Genomic DNA, 13,542 nt, shown 5'->3' on the forward strand with positions numbered 1-13,542 from the left:
TACCATCGTTCAGAGGCTCAACCTGCCTAACACCCCTCTGCACAGTGCACTCTGTATTAGGACCATCGATGGAGGACCCATAGGAGACGGTCTTGTCACCACATGTACCAACCCAGTGCATATCCAAGTAGGAGCATTGCACAAAGAACTCATTTCCCTGTATGTGACCACAACCGTGGATCATGATACTGTATCATTCTTGGTTACCCCTGGCTATAGCTGCACGACCCTTTGATCTCATGGCAAAGTAAGGAAATTCTTCAGTGGTCACCTACGTGCTTTCAGAGTTGTCTCTCTCATCCCCAGTTCAATGTATCTTTAGTCTGACAGTCTTACGTTTCAGACTTCTGTACCTCCGGCCTGAGGGTAGGAGTGTGAACAGTCCGTGCTGGGGGTGGGTGGGGTCTTTGAGGATGGAGGCAGCTCTTCTGTGGACTCTGCGGTGGTAGATGCTCTGCAGAGAGGGCAGTGGAGTTTTGGTGATCCTCTCAGCAGTCTTCACCACCTTCTGCAGGCGTTTGCAGTCCATTGCTGTAGTGCTGCCGTACCACACAGTGATGCAGTTGGTCAGGATGCTCTCAATCATGCAGCTGTAGAAGTTGCTGAGGATCTTGGGTGACGTACCAAACTTCCTCAGCCTTTTAGGAAAGTACAGCCACTGTTGAGCCTTCCTAACCAGCTGTGTGGTGTTGTGTCCATGTGAGGTCCTCACTGATGTGAACACCCAGGTATTTGAAGCTGCTCACCCTCTCCACCTCAAGCTCCTGGATGAACACTGGCCGATGAGGTCTCCTCTCCTTCCTCATGTCCACTATCATCTCCTTCGTCTTGTCCGTGTTGAGGGTGAGGTTGTTGTCCTCACACCATGACCCCAGACTGGCCACCTCCCTCCTGTAGGCTGTTTTGTCACCGCCAGTGATGCATCCTATCGCTGCAGTGTCATCCTCGAACTTCAGGATGATGTTCTTGTGGGAGGCAACACAGTCATGGGTGAACAGAGTGTAGAGGATGGGGCTGAGGATGCATCCCTGTGGGGTGCCAATGTTTGTGATGATGCTGGATGAAGTCCTATTACCAATCCTGCCAGTCTGGGGCCTGCTAGTCAGGAAGTCAAGGAGCCAGTCACAGAGGGTGGGGTACAAACCAAGTGTGGACAGTTTATGGATGAGTTTGTGGGGGATGACCGTGTTGAAGGCAGAGCTGTAGTCAACAAAGAGCATTCTGATGTAAGTGTCTTTGTTTTCCAGGTGGGAGAGGGCATAATGGAGGGCAGCAGCAATGGCATCTGAGGTGGACCTGTTGGGCCTGTAGGCATACTGCAGGGGGTCCAGGGTTTCCGGTATACTGTTCTGAATGTGGGCCAGTACCACTCTCTCAAAGCACTTTGAGATGATTGGAGTGAGTGCTATCGGCCTGTAATCATTCAGGCAGGTGGGTGGGCTTTTCTTGGGAAGAGGGACGATGGTTGTGGTCTTGAAGCAGGAGGAAACTGTGCTCTGGCTGAGGGAAAGGTTGAAGATGGTGGTGAAAACATCAGCCAGCTCATTGGCACATACTCTGAGGGCCCGCCCAGGGATGTTGTCTGGTCCTGCTGCCTTCCTGGGGATGATCCTCCTCAGAGCTTTGTATACTTGGCCTGATGAGACTGTTGGTGGGGGGAGGGGGGTTGGGTGGTCAAGGGGTGTGTGTGCCTCCTCTCTGTGCTGTAGCTGGTGGTCTCAAAGCGGGTGTAGAAAGTGTTGAGGTCATCCGGCAGGCCGTCTGTGGAGCTGGTGGTGGTCCTGTAGTCTGTGATGTGCTGCAGGCCTTGCCACATCTGCCCGGGGTCAGCAGTAGAACAGAAGCCGTCCATCTTCTCTCTGTACTGTCTCTTGGCCACTGTAATGGCCTTCCTCAGTCCGTACTTCGCCGCTTTGTACTCCGTCTCATTGCCTGATCTAAATGCAAGAGAGCGAGCATGCAGCATACGTCATACCTGACTGTTTACCCAGGGCTTTTGGTTGGGGAACTTCCTGATCTGTATGGTGGGCACGATGTTGCAGACACATGTGCTGATGTACCCAGTCACATACTCAACATAGTCCTGTATACTAACAGAAGAGTCCTCCAAAGTGGCTGCAGCTTTAAACACATCCTGGTCTCTCTGAGCAAAACAGTCCTGTAGGGTGCTCTCAGTCCCTGGGCTCCAGAGTTTGACTTGTTTGGTGACAGGATTTGTTTGTTTTAGTCTTTGTCTGTAGGCCGGGTACAGGAACAGAGAGATGTGGTCTGAGTGTCCAAAGTGGGGGCGGGGGGTGGCCCTGTATGCACCATGTATGTTGCTGTAAACATGGTCCAGTGTGTTCTTATCACAGGTGGGGATGTCCACATGTTGTTAATATTTAGGGAATACAGTCTGTAAATTGCACTGATTTGAAGTCACCAGCGAGGATAAAAACAGCGTCGGGATGAGCCATCTCTAACACGCTGATGTCATCATGGAGTTTACTGAGGGCTGCCGTGGAGTTAGCTCGCGGGGGGATGTAAACAGCGGCCAAAAACACAGCAGAGAATTCCCTTGGTAGATAATAGGGGCGGCATTTCAGCAATAACAGCTCCACATCTGGCGAATGGTGTTTATAAACAGTCTGTATATTTCCACACCAAGAGTTGTTAATAACACACACACACACACACACACACACACACACACACACACACTCCTCCACCTTTAGCCTTACCGGAGGCTGCGGTCCGGTCTCCTCGGTGTACAGAGTGAATCTGTAGCTGAATGGCGCATTCTGGGGTTTTGTCTGAGAGCCAGGTCTCGGTGAAAATTAGAGCGCAGCACTCTCTTATCTCCCGCTGAGTTGTGATTCTGGCTCTTAATTCGTCCGGTTTGTTTTCCAGAGACTGCATGTTGGCTAGCAGGAGGCTGGGTAGCGGTGATCAGCTAGCGCAAGCTTTTAGCCTAGCATGGAGCCCCCCCGCCTCGCTTGCGTCGCTGTCTCCGGAGCACTCTCCTGGGGTCAGCATGCTCACTCGGGCCCGGTGCTTCAGGGCCTTCCTGAGGCTGGTGGTGGTTGCGGGAGCGAACAATGAGTTGTAGCTCCGGTGGTATAAAACCAGTAAATTCCAAATGGCTGTGTGTGTTAGCGATGTCCAGCAGTGCGTGTCTGTTATATGTTAGCAGTGCATGACATTTGTGCATGGCAGAAAAAACAGAAAATACACGAAAAAGAAGAAAAAGCTGGCATTCAAGAGCGGAGCGAGCAAACACGTCTGCCTCGAGGGGCGCCATGACATTTCTGTATTTCTTCGGCGCCCAGCGTGTTCCAGTGCCTAATTAATGACGTGCTACAGGACATGCTGGCTAGATATGCCATCGCTTACATTGATAATATCCTGCTATACTCCCCAGATGAAAGAAGTCACCAGGAACACGTCAGAGCTGTTCTCAAACATTTACTGGAGAATCATCTCTACGTTAAATGTGAGCTCCCTCAAAGTCAAATCTCCTTCCTTGGCTATATCAGTGCAGAAGGGGTAAGCATGGACTCCTCTAAAGTGTCTGCTGTCACTTCCTGGCCAACACCCAAATCCATAAGGGACCTTCAGCATTTCTTGGGCTTTGCAAACTTCTATCGCCGGTTCATTCGAGGTTTCAGCACTATTCGGGCTCCCTTAACAACGTTGCTGAAGAAGGGACCCAAGCGCCTCCAGTGGAACCCAGAGGCAGAAGAAGCTTTCAGTCGGCTCAAGCTAGCCTTCACTTTGGCCCCTATACTCCAGCATCCTGACCCAACTAAGCCTTTCATTGTAGAAGTGGATGCATCTGATACAGGAGTGGGGGAAATCTTTTCTCACTGTTTTGGGGAGAAACAGAAGCTACACCCAGTAGCTTTCTTTTCGAAGAAACTATCTTCAGCAGAGAGGATTTATGATGTGGGTAACAGAGCTGCTCGCCATTCAACTGGCCCTCGAGGAGTGGCGACATTGGTTTGAGGGGAGCTACTCACCCCTTCATAATCCTCACGGATCACAAAAACCTCGAATATCTCAGGAAAGCCGAAAGGTTAAATCCACGTCAGGCCAGGTGGGCACTGTTTTTCATCCGATTCAACTTCACAATTTCATTCCGTCCAGGTTTCAAGAATACAAAAGCAGATGCCTTATCTCGGGCCTTCGGTCCGTCTCACCAAGATTCAGTTTCCCATCCCATCCTCCCACCACAATGTTTCGTACAATCGATCACCTGGGAGCTGGACAAGGAAATAAGGAAGTCACAACCACAAACCAGCCCCATTCATCTCCCACCTGGTCTTCTCTACATATCTAAGCATCTTCGCAGCAGACTCATCACCTGGGCCCACGCATCTCCTGCCACAGGGCACCCTGGCAGTCAATGCACTCACCAAATGTTAAAGAACAAGTACTGGTGAGAGAACATGCTCACAGAAATCAACCAGTTCATCGCTTCATGTTCTGAATGTGCCCAATTGTGCCCTCTTCCTATTCCTCAGAGACCCTAGTCACACATAGCCATTGACTTTATCACAGATCTCCCTCCCTCACAAGGCAACACCACAATAATGGTAACTATCGACCAGTTTTTGAAAGCACTCAACTCATCCTGTTACCTGGCATCCCCACAGCTTCTCAAACCACAGAGCTACTGTTTCAACAAATCTTCAGGTACTATGACATTCCCAAGGATATAGTCAGTGACCGGGCCTCTCAATTCATTTTCATGTTTTTGGACAAGCTTCATGGAAAGGTTGGGGGTATCTGTGAGTCTCACATCAGGCTACCACCCCCAGTCTAACGGCCAAGTAGAGCGAGCCAACCAGGAAATTGGCTGTTTCCTGAGGATCTACTGCATGCATAACCAGGAGGACTGGGCACGCTTCCCTCCTTGGGCCGAGCATGCACAGAACTCGCTCAAACACTCTGCAACCCAGTTAACACCGTTTCAGTGCATACTCGGCTACCAACCGCCCTTGTTTCCCTGGGACGACACACTTAGCCAGGTACAAGCCATACAGTTAGGTCCATAAATATTCGGACAGAGGCAACATTTTTCTAATTTTGGTTTTGTACATTACCACAATGAATTGTGAACAAAACAATTCAGATGCAGTTGAAGTTCAGACTTTCAGCTTTAATTCAGTGGGTTGAACAAAATGATTGCATAAAAATGTGAGGAACTAAGCATTTTTTAAACACAATCCCTTCATTTCAGGGGCTCAAAAGTAATTGGACAAATTAAATAATTGTAAATAAAATGTTCATTTCTAATACTTGGTTGAAAACCCTTTGTTGGCAATGACTGCCTGAAGTCTTGAACTCATGGACATCACCAGACGCTGTGTTTCCTCCTTTTTAATGCTCTGCCAGGCCTTTACTGCAGCGGTTTTCAGTTGCTGTTTGTTTGTGGGCCTTTCTGTCTGAAGTTTAGTCTTTAACAAGTGAAATGCATTCTCAATTGGGTTGAGATCAGGTGACTGACTTGGCCATTCAAGAATATTCCACTTCTTTGCTTTAATAAACTCCTGGGTTGCTTTGGCTTTATGCTTTGGGTCATTGTCCATCTGTATTATGAAATGCTGACCAATCAGTTTGGCTGGATTTGAGCACACAGTATGTCTCTGAATACCTCAGAATTCATCTGGCTGCTTCTGTCCTGTGTCACATCAATAAACACTAGTGACCCAGTGCCACTGGCAGCCATGCATGCCCAAGCCATCACACTGCCTCTGCCATGTTTTACAGATGATGTGGTATGCTTTGGATCATGAGCTGTACCACGCCTTCGCCATACTTTTTTCTTTCCATCATTCTGGCAGAGGTTGATCTTGGTTTCATCTGTCCAAAGAATGTTCTTCCAGAACTGTGCTGGCTTTTTTAGATGTTTTTTAGCAAAGTCCAATCTAACCTTTTTATTCTTGAGGCTTATGAGTGGCTTGCACCGTGCAGTGAACCCTTTGTATTTACTTTCATGCAGTCTTCTCTTTATGGTAGATTTGGATATTGATACGCCTACCTCCTGGAGAGTGTTGTTCACTTGGTTGGCTGTTGTGAAGGGGTTTCTCTTCACCATGGAAATTATTCTGCGATCATCCACTACTGTTGTCTTCTGTGGGTGTCCAGGTCTTTTTGCATTGATGAGTTCACCAGTGCTTTCTTTCTTTCTTTCTTTCTTTCTTTCTTTCTTTCTTTCTTTCTTTCTCAGGATGTACCAAACTGTAGATTTTGCCACTCCTAATATTGTAGCAATTTCTTGGATGAGTTTTTTTCTGTTTTCGCAGCTGAAGAATGGCTTGTTTCACCTGCATGGAGAGCTCCTTTGACCGCATGTTTTCTTCACAGCAAAATCTTCCAAATGCAAGCACCACACCTCAAATCAACTCCAGGCCTTTTATCTGCTTAACTGAGTGACATAACGAAGGAATTGCCCACACCTGCCCATGAAATAGCCTTTGAGCCAATTGTCCAATTACTTTTGGTCCCTTTAAAAACAGGGTGGCACATGTTAAGGAGCTGAAACTCCTAAACCCTTCATCCAATTTTAATGTGGATCCCCTCAAATGAAAGCTGAAAGTCTAGACTTTATGTATGTCCATGTCCATTATATAACTCATCTCATTATCTCTAGCTGCTTTATCCTTCTACAGGGTCGCAGGCAAGCTGGAGCCTATCCCAGCTGACTACGGGCGAAAGGCGGGGTACACCCTGGACAAGTCGCCAGGTCATCACAGGGCTGACACATAGACACAGACAACCATTCACACTCACATTCACACCTACGGTCAATTTAGAGTCACCAGTTAACCTAACCTGCATGTCTTTGGACTGTGGGGGAAACCGGAGCACCCAGAGGAAACCCACGCGGACACGGGGAGAACATGCAAACTCCACACAGAAAGGCCCTCGCCGGCCCCGGGGCTCGAACCCAGGACCTTCTTGCTGTGAGGCGACAGCGCTAACCACTACACCACCGTGCCGCCCTCCCATTATATAACTATAACCTGAAATATGTTTCAGTTAACAGGTAAAAAAAACAAATGTGTCAGTGTCCAACTATATATGGACCTAACTGTAGATGACTGGTTCACACGTCGCCAAACAATCTGGGAGGAAGTCCATCAGCGTCTAGAATCAGTCAACGCCAAGTATAAAGAATATGCGGATAAACATGAGGGAGACACTCCAAACTTTTCCCTGGGCGACAGAGTATGGGTGGCCATAAAGAACCTGAGAGAACCCAACACCTGGAGAAAACTCTAACCACGTTACATTGGGCCATTCAAGGTATTGCGTCGAATCAGTGAGGTATCGTACCGTCCTTGAACTTCCCCCTCACAGCCGAATATCCCCTACTTTCCACATATCCCACCTGAAACCTAGTGGTTCTGTCAGTAAACCTGTTGAAAATGAACAAACTACAAACATGGACACCTTGAACTACAGTTCCCACGAACCACAGCACCCTCTGTCTCCATCCTATTGAACTCAACTGTCACTTGTTTCCCTAATCACCTGTCCCTCTATTTAAGCTCCCCTCACACACACCAGTGCGAAGTATTGTTCTGCTGTCTCAGTTCATACCAAGCCTTGTATCTTTCTGACTGCCTTTCGTATTTCTGACCTTTGCTATTTCTCTCACGTTTTTGCTCTTTGTCTTCCCTCTATTACGTTGTTCACCGATCGCCCGACCCTCTCTAGTTTACCGACTCTGATTCCAGTCTCTCGTCTTGGCTTTGTTGATGGTTTGTATCCTGCTCTCTTCTGCACATACATCCGTAAGTGCCTGCATTCTAACAAGAAGCGTCTGAGAGTGGTGTTGAGTGTAGATGTTCATGAGAAACGAAATGCTCTTACACACAATCTGCAAAGAGAGAGCGTGCTTTACCCATAATGCACTATTCCAAGCATTGTTGAAGAGAGACCGGAACATTACCAGCAACCAAGATTTATTTCCAGACTGATCTCAGCTTAATAACAGAGTTTTAGACTAATATTTTAAGTTCAGTAATTTTTGTTTCCTTTGTAAGATTTTTGTATGTATAAACTGATGTGAGTTCAATAATGCTCTTGTATTTTAGGAGACAGGGATCTTGGTGCAGTTTGTTGTTTACAGGCTGATCTGAATTTAGTAATGCGGAGTGTTTTAATGTTTATAAACTGATGTTTGAAATCAGTAAAGCCATGCTATTTTAGGACAGTTCAATGATTTAAAGATTTATCTGAGTTCAAGAATGCAGTGTTTGTTTTAGGAGAGCCTGCTGTCTGAGCTGCACAGCATCACAAGGGAGTATGAAGGACTGAGGAAGAGTGCAGCTCTGTCCATCATGCAGCTCCAAAAAGAAAAGGTTTTACCCCTCCACTGATGAATTTCCAGCTTTAACAAACACACGCAGTATTACATCAGGACTGTTAAATTCAGATGGAAGCTGTTATTGCCGTTATTGCTGTGTGTTGCAGGCTGAGCTGCTCTCTCACGTAGATGACACCAAAAGCTGCTATGAAAGAGTATGTAAATTAATACACGTTTTAAAATTTGCTGTGTACACTTAAGTGTGTTTTAACACAAGGATGTGTTTGTGTGTGGTTCTGTATGTGCGTACTGCCTCCTGCAGGTTTGTTTAGAGAATGCAGAACTAAAAGCAAGACTTGAAGCCCTCTTGAAAGAAGCCAACTCCAGACCATGCTCTAGTTGCAATGGCATCACAGACACACACGGCTCACACACACAAACAAATGCATGCAACTCCCATACGGACACGCACTCCTCACACACACACACGGTCACCACTAACACGGAAATGCTTCTTGTGTCACACAGTGTTCGTCAACAGTGCACCAGCAATCTTCCTCAAGGTGAGGGAAACACGTGCACACAGATGACGAAGCTTATGATGAAGAGTATTATAATGATGAATGTTATGATGTTGACCGTTATGATGCTGGTGAAGATGATGAAGGTTATTATGATGATGGTGGTGGTTATTATGATGTTGAAGTTTATTATGATGATTATGGTGGCAAAGCTTATGATGATGGTCATTATGATGTTGAAGGTTATGATGGTGGTTATTATATTGATGTTGTTAATAGGTTATTGTGGTGGTGATGATAAGGGTCATTATGATGACAACTTCTAATGACAAAAGTAATTATTATGGCAGTGAGGTGTGGAACATACAGACATAGACTAAAAAGGAAGACTGGAGACACACCAGACACTTCCGTTAACATGCGCACTCTCTCTCTCTCTCTCTCTCTCTCTCTCTCTCTCTCTCGCACGTACACACACACACACACACACACACACAGAGCCCCATATGGTACCAACAGGTCTTACCTAAGGTGGTATAACTGCTGATTTTGTCAATAAAAGATTGTAGATAAAATCAAATTTTAGAAGAAATGTTTTGGCTCCCCTGCGATGACCTGGTGACTTGTCCAGGGTGTACCCCGCCTCTCACCCATAGTCAGCTGGGATAGGCTCCAGCTTGCCTGCGACCCTGTAGAACAGGATAAGCGGCTACAGATAATGGATGGATGGATGTCTTGGCTCAAACTATGCATTCAACCAGTGCATGATCCCTGTCCAGAGTACCTATTTATAGTGATATGTGTATCGATATTCTTGCCGCACCTGATGAGAGAGCAAGTCCCTGTCGAAACAGGCTTGTCGTGCGCAATAAAATTATGCGTATAAATTTAAGTATTTTCTCTTTATTTTGTTGTATAGTGATATTTATGTCTTTCAAAAGGATTGCTTATAACCCATGGTAGAGTGGTGGCTGTATCCCTGCTCTCAGCTAGGGGTGAATTTTAAGACCGATCTTCTCAGAAATGACCAGTTGGGCCTTTTGGTTTTCAGTTTTATGCACTTGCCTTCAGACCTAGTACAAACTCTGGTGCAACCAGATCCTGCTGTTTATTAACCCCATAAACTCCCAGGATGCATCAGTGAATCCCATAGGGGTGGGAAGTAACAAAATACAATTATTACAGCATTACATCACTACATTAATCAAATATACCATGCACTAAAAGGCTCCAGTTGAAATTATGGATTCTCTGAGGTGACTGGTATAGTACTATTTTGTGAGCAGCACAGCCCTAAAGAAAATAGTACTATGCTAGTCACCACAGAGAACCTATAATTCCCAGAGCCTCTCAGTGTATGGTAAAGTTGATTTATATGACTCATCAAAAAAATTCCAAACTAAAACTGTTAACTACAAAGAATTAGCAATAAACCTGAAAAAACAAAATCAGAGGTTCAACTCTGCCTCACCAGGCATGATCATGATACGTAGATCTACACACACACACATGCTTACGGAGTCACAACTGTGATTCGAGTCGGCTGTAGAGCTTGAAATTGTGACGTCAGTTCATGGTAGATCCAGAATATTCCATGACTGACTCACACCATATCCATTATTTTAATTTTTGACATCACAAGATACATTGCTTAATCAATGGTGGAACTATTTTATGTCACGTGAGCTATCCTTGGCCAATCCCTGCATGGGAATTTTTTTTGACGAGGGATAGAATTCTCTCTATTAACATGTGTGTGTATATATAAAGTCATAAAGTGACTTCAACATCAGACAGCTTCAGGGTATAAATGATGACCTAAATTCACAACAATATAATGCCCATGTTACTATAATAAGTTTGTAAATGTATGCATTTCTGTTTTTAAATTTTGAAACTTATTAGTTTTTATGATACCAGATTATAATATGTTATAGGAAGTTATGTTCTTTGAATTGTCTCTGCCCCCCCCCCCCCCCCCCAAAGATAAAAGGAGTAAGTGTTGCTTTAGCTCATGCTCTGGCTTCCAAGAATCATCTGAACCATCCGAGCCGACTTCACACACCTGCCACTGTGAACCAACAATACCCAAACCTAACCTCTACAAACAACTGTGAGTATAACGCACGTGTGTACGTACACACTCACAAACTCACTCACTCACACACTCTCAAGAGCATACAGACATGAACAAATCATTCATCACGTGAGTTTGAAATCATTGAATAAGACACAGATATTATTGCTTACAAACCTAAAATTAAAACTCACTTTGAAGGACACTTATCTATGGCCTTTATAACATGTTCATAAGTTGTATAATTCATATAATGCTGGATGATTTTCTGAAGTCAAAGCTTGTGAAGTGACCAAGGTTTTATGTCTTTACATGAGAAGGAGGAAAAAAACCCCTCAGTTATCATCATATCATCATGGGTTGACAATGAGATTGTTGTGATATTTTTATACTTATCTTAGGAATTATTTAATTAATTTCTACCAAAAACACATTACTTGGTGATTTAAAACAGTGTTGTAATGGCAAATTTGATTAACACTAGTTTGATGGCATTACAAATCTATTGTCCTGAGATTTGTCCTGAAATGCTGCTTGAAGTCAAGTAGACCACCAACCTTTCCGGAGAAGAGTATTCGACAACAAATACTTCACAGGGGATTTCTCAATTTCCTTGAACTGCTGTTGGAAAAGGCAATGCAATAACTTCCATGATAAAGTTAAAAAAGTCAACTATAACCTTTTCAGTTGACCCATAAAGATAATTCAGGGTTCGCTTTTCTTTATTTCATGTTTAAAATATACTTCAGAAAATCCATCTCACTGGTTTTGATAGAAAGCTTGGGGGAGAGCAGGGAGACTTGGGACATGTTTACAGCTTTTGTAGAGCGTGTGAAATTCTTTGCAGGTCGCGTCACATTCATACTGCGTTAGAGAGAATTTACTGCACCCTCTTAGCACAACATGAGTTTCTCAGCTTGTCACATACACTGGCCTTCAGGACTCACTTCCTCTGTTATTATTTTTGCAGGGAGACATGAGACACTGAGGGGGAACATTATCCTTTGGACATAATGTGTACAATTGTACACATGAAGTTCCATAGCATTTTTCCTTGTGTCCGAAGGGGTTAAGTTTGGCAGACTTGGGACATAGTGTGGAGCCATGGCACAAAAATAAAATACCTAGCTTAATTGTACATTTGTTATTTATGATCAAAACTTGTCCCATATGAACTGTATGAACACACAATGCTGATAGTGATAGAAAAATGTCAGTTTACCCAAAATCTGACTCGACAAAACAGTTCCATTCTCAAGAAGGAATGAAATCAGATTAATCTTCATGCAGGGACACGCCCACATTTTTAACAAATTAATTCAAGGAGTAGAAAATGCACGTTTTGGTCGACAGAAATATTGAACTATACAGGCCTTACTGCAGGGTCCAGCTTCATGGCTCCGAAGAAAGTCCGTTACTCTCAGGGGCAATATCGAACTTCTGATGTCTTCTAAAATCTGATCGGTGGAAATTAATTTATGGGAATACAAACTGTCCCAAGTCTCTCTGCTCTCCCCTACATAAAACCCTGCTATATAAAATATGTATTCAGTGCTCATAAATGTTTTATAGTGGCCTATTGTAGTTATTACCCTTCAAAAAACCCCGCAGTTTTAGAAAACACAACTTCTACTACATATATTTCTTTTTATTCTATCCACATTCACTGGATATGAGCAATCACACGCTCTGATTGGCTACTCTTCTACTAGGATATCAGCTCATATACTGTGAGTAGAGAAAAACAAAATGGCGGTGTGTGTTGCTGAACCAAGCGAGGACAAAATAAAAACCCTCCTCGGAAACAACCCCAAAAATTACAAAAACGCAACAAAATATGGAATAAAAGTATTTGGTGGTGAGAACATTTTGTTTTTTTCAAGAATTATCACATTTTTCAAATTGCTCCTGTCATTTCGCCGGTTTTACATTCTAAACAGAAATGATTTTGTCGGACGTTTTATCTAAAGTTTTTATTTATCAAATTTGCAAAAAATAAAAATGCTCTGTTTCTCAAAATCCAGTGAATGTGGATAGAATAAAACCGTTATTCCACTCAATCTCATTGTACATGGATTTTAGACAACTCGGTGCTACGCGCCTCGTCACCTATCAGCTCATGTACGACTCAATTTCATAGAATAACTGTTAAATGTAATTTAATTCACATTAATGTACTGGGCATTTTTATTCTGACATTCTGACACTTTTTTAAAGTGTTTTAGTCAAGTATGATATTGTTTTTGTCTTGTACTGTTTGTGTGTATGTAGAAGGAGGGAGCACAGTCTGTTGCTGGATGTGATGCTGGTGCTGTACAAAAGAGAGTGGTTCCTTCAGGACGCCATGCCGTACGTCCGACGCACTCTCAAAAAATGTGGCCTCACTCTGGAAGACTCAGACTGAAGGCTGTGTTTTCTGTGGTGGTGGGAAAGTATGTGATGAGATTTTATCTTGATCTAAGTGCTGCTTTTGATACCATAATTCATGATATAACCATTTCTGTGTCTCAGCTATTGGTGTTCCAGATTTGTGGCAAACACACATCCTGTACTGGAACTGTGACACTGGGTGTTCCTCTGGGATCGCTCCTTGGCTCTGTCCTCTATTATTTAAATGCTATTTTTGGGTCATATTATCTTCCATATTT

At 44.2% G+C, this 13,542-nt stretch overlaps 2 protein-coding genes across 2 annotated transcripts in view; both read left to right on the plus strand.

The window, feature by feature from the left end:
- Window positions 1-13,298, plus strand: part of si:ch211-63b16.4 (uncharacterized) — a 166,337-nt gene extending 153,039 nt beyond the window's left edge. Inside the window, exons 18-22 of the mRNA XM_060932841.1 lie at window positions 8,256-8,351; window positions 8,464-8,511; window positions 8,619-8,859; window positions 10,804-10,930; window positions 13,166-13,298. Of these exons, the coding sequence (XP_060788824.1) occupies window positions 8,256-8,351; window positions 8,464-8,511; window positions 8,619-8,859; window positions 10,804-10,930; window positions 13,166-13,298 (645 nt within the window). The remainder of the gene's footprint in view (window positions 1-8,255; window positions 8,352-8,463; window positions 8,512-8,618; window positions 8,860-10,803; window positions 10,931-13,165) is intronic.
- The window catches only part of LOC132894679 (zinc finger protein 260-like), a 414,543-nt gene that overhangs the window by 254,302 nt on the left and 146,699 nt on the right, over window positions 1-13,542 (plus strand). The gene's annotated exons all lie outside the window — the stretch shown is intronic.

This window comes from Neoarius graeffei, chromosome 11 (genome assembly GCF_027579695.1).
Source record: "Neoarius graeffei isolate fNeoGra1 chromosome 11, fNeoGra1.pri, whole genome shotgun sequence".
Lineage (NCBI taxonomy): Eukaryota > Metazoa > Chordata > Actinopteri > Siluriformes > Ariidae > Neoarius > Neoarius graeffei.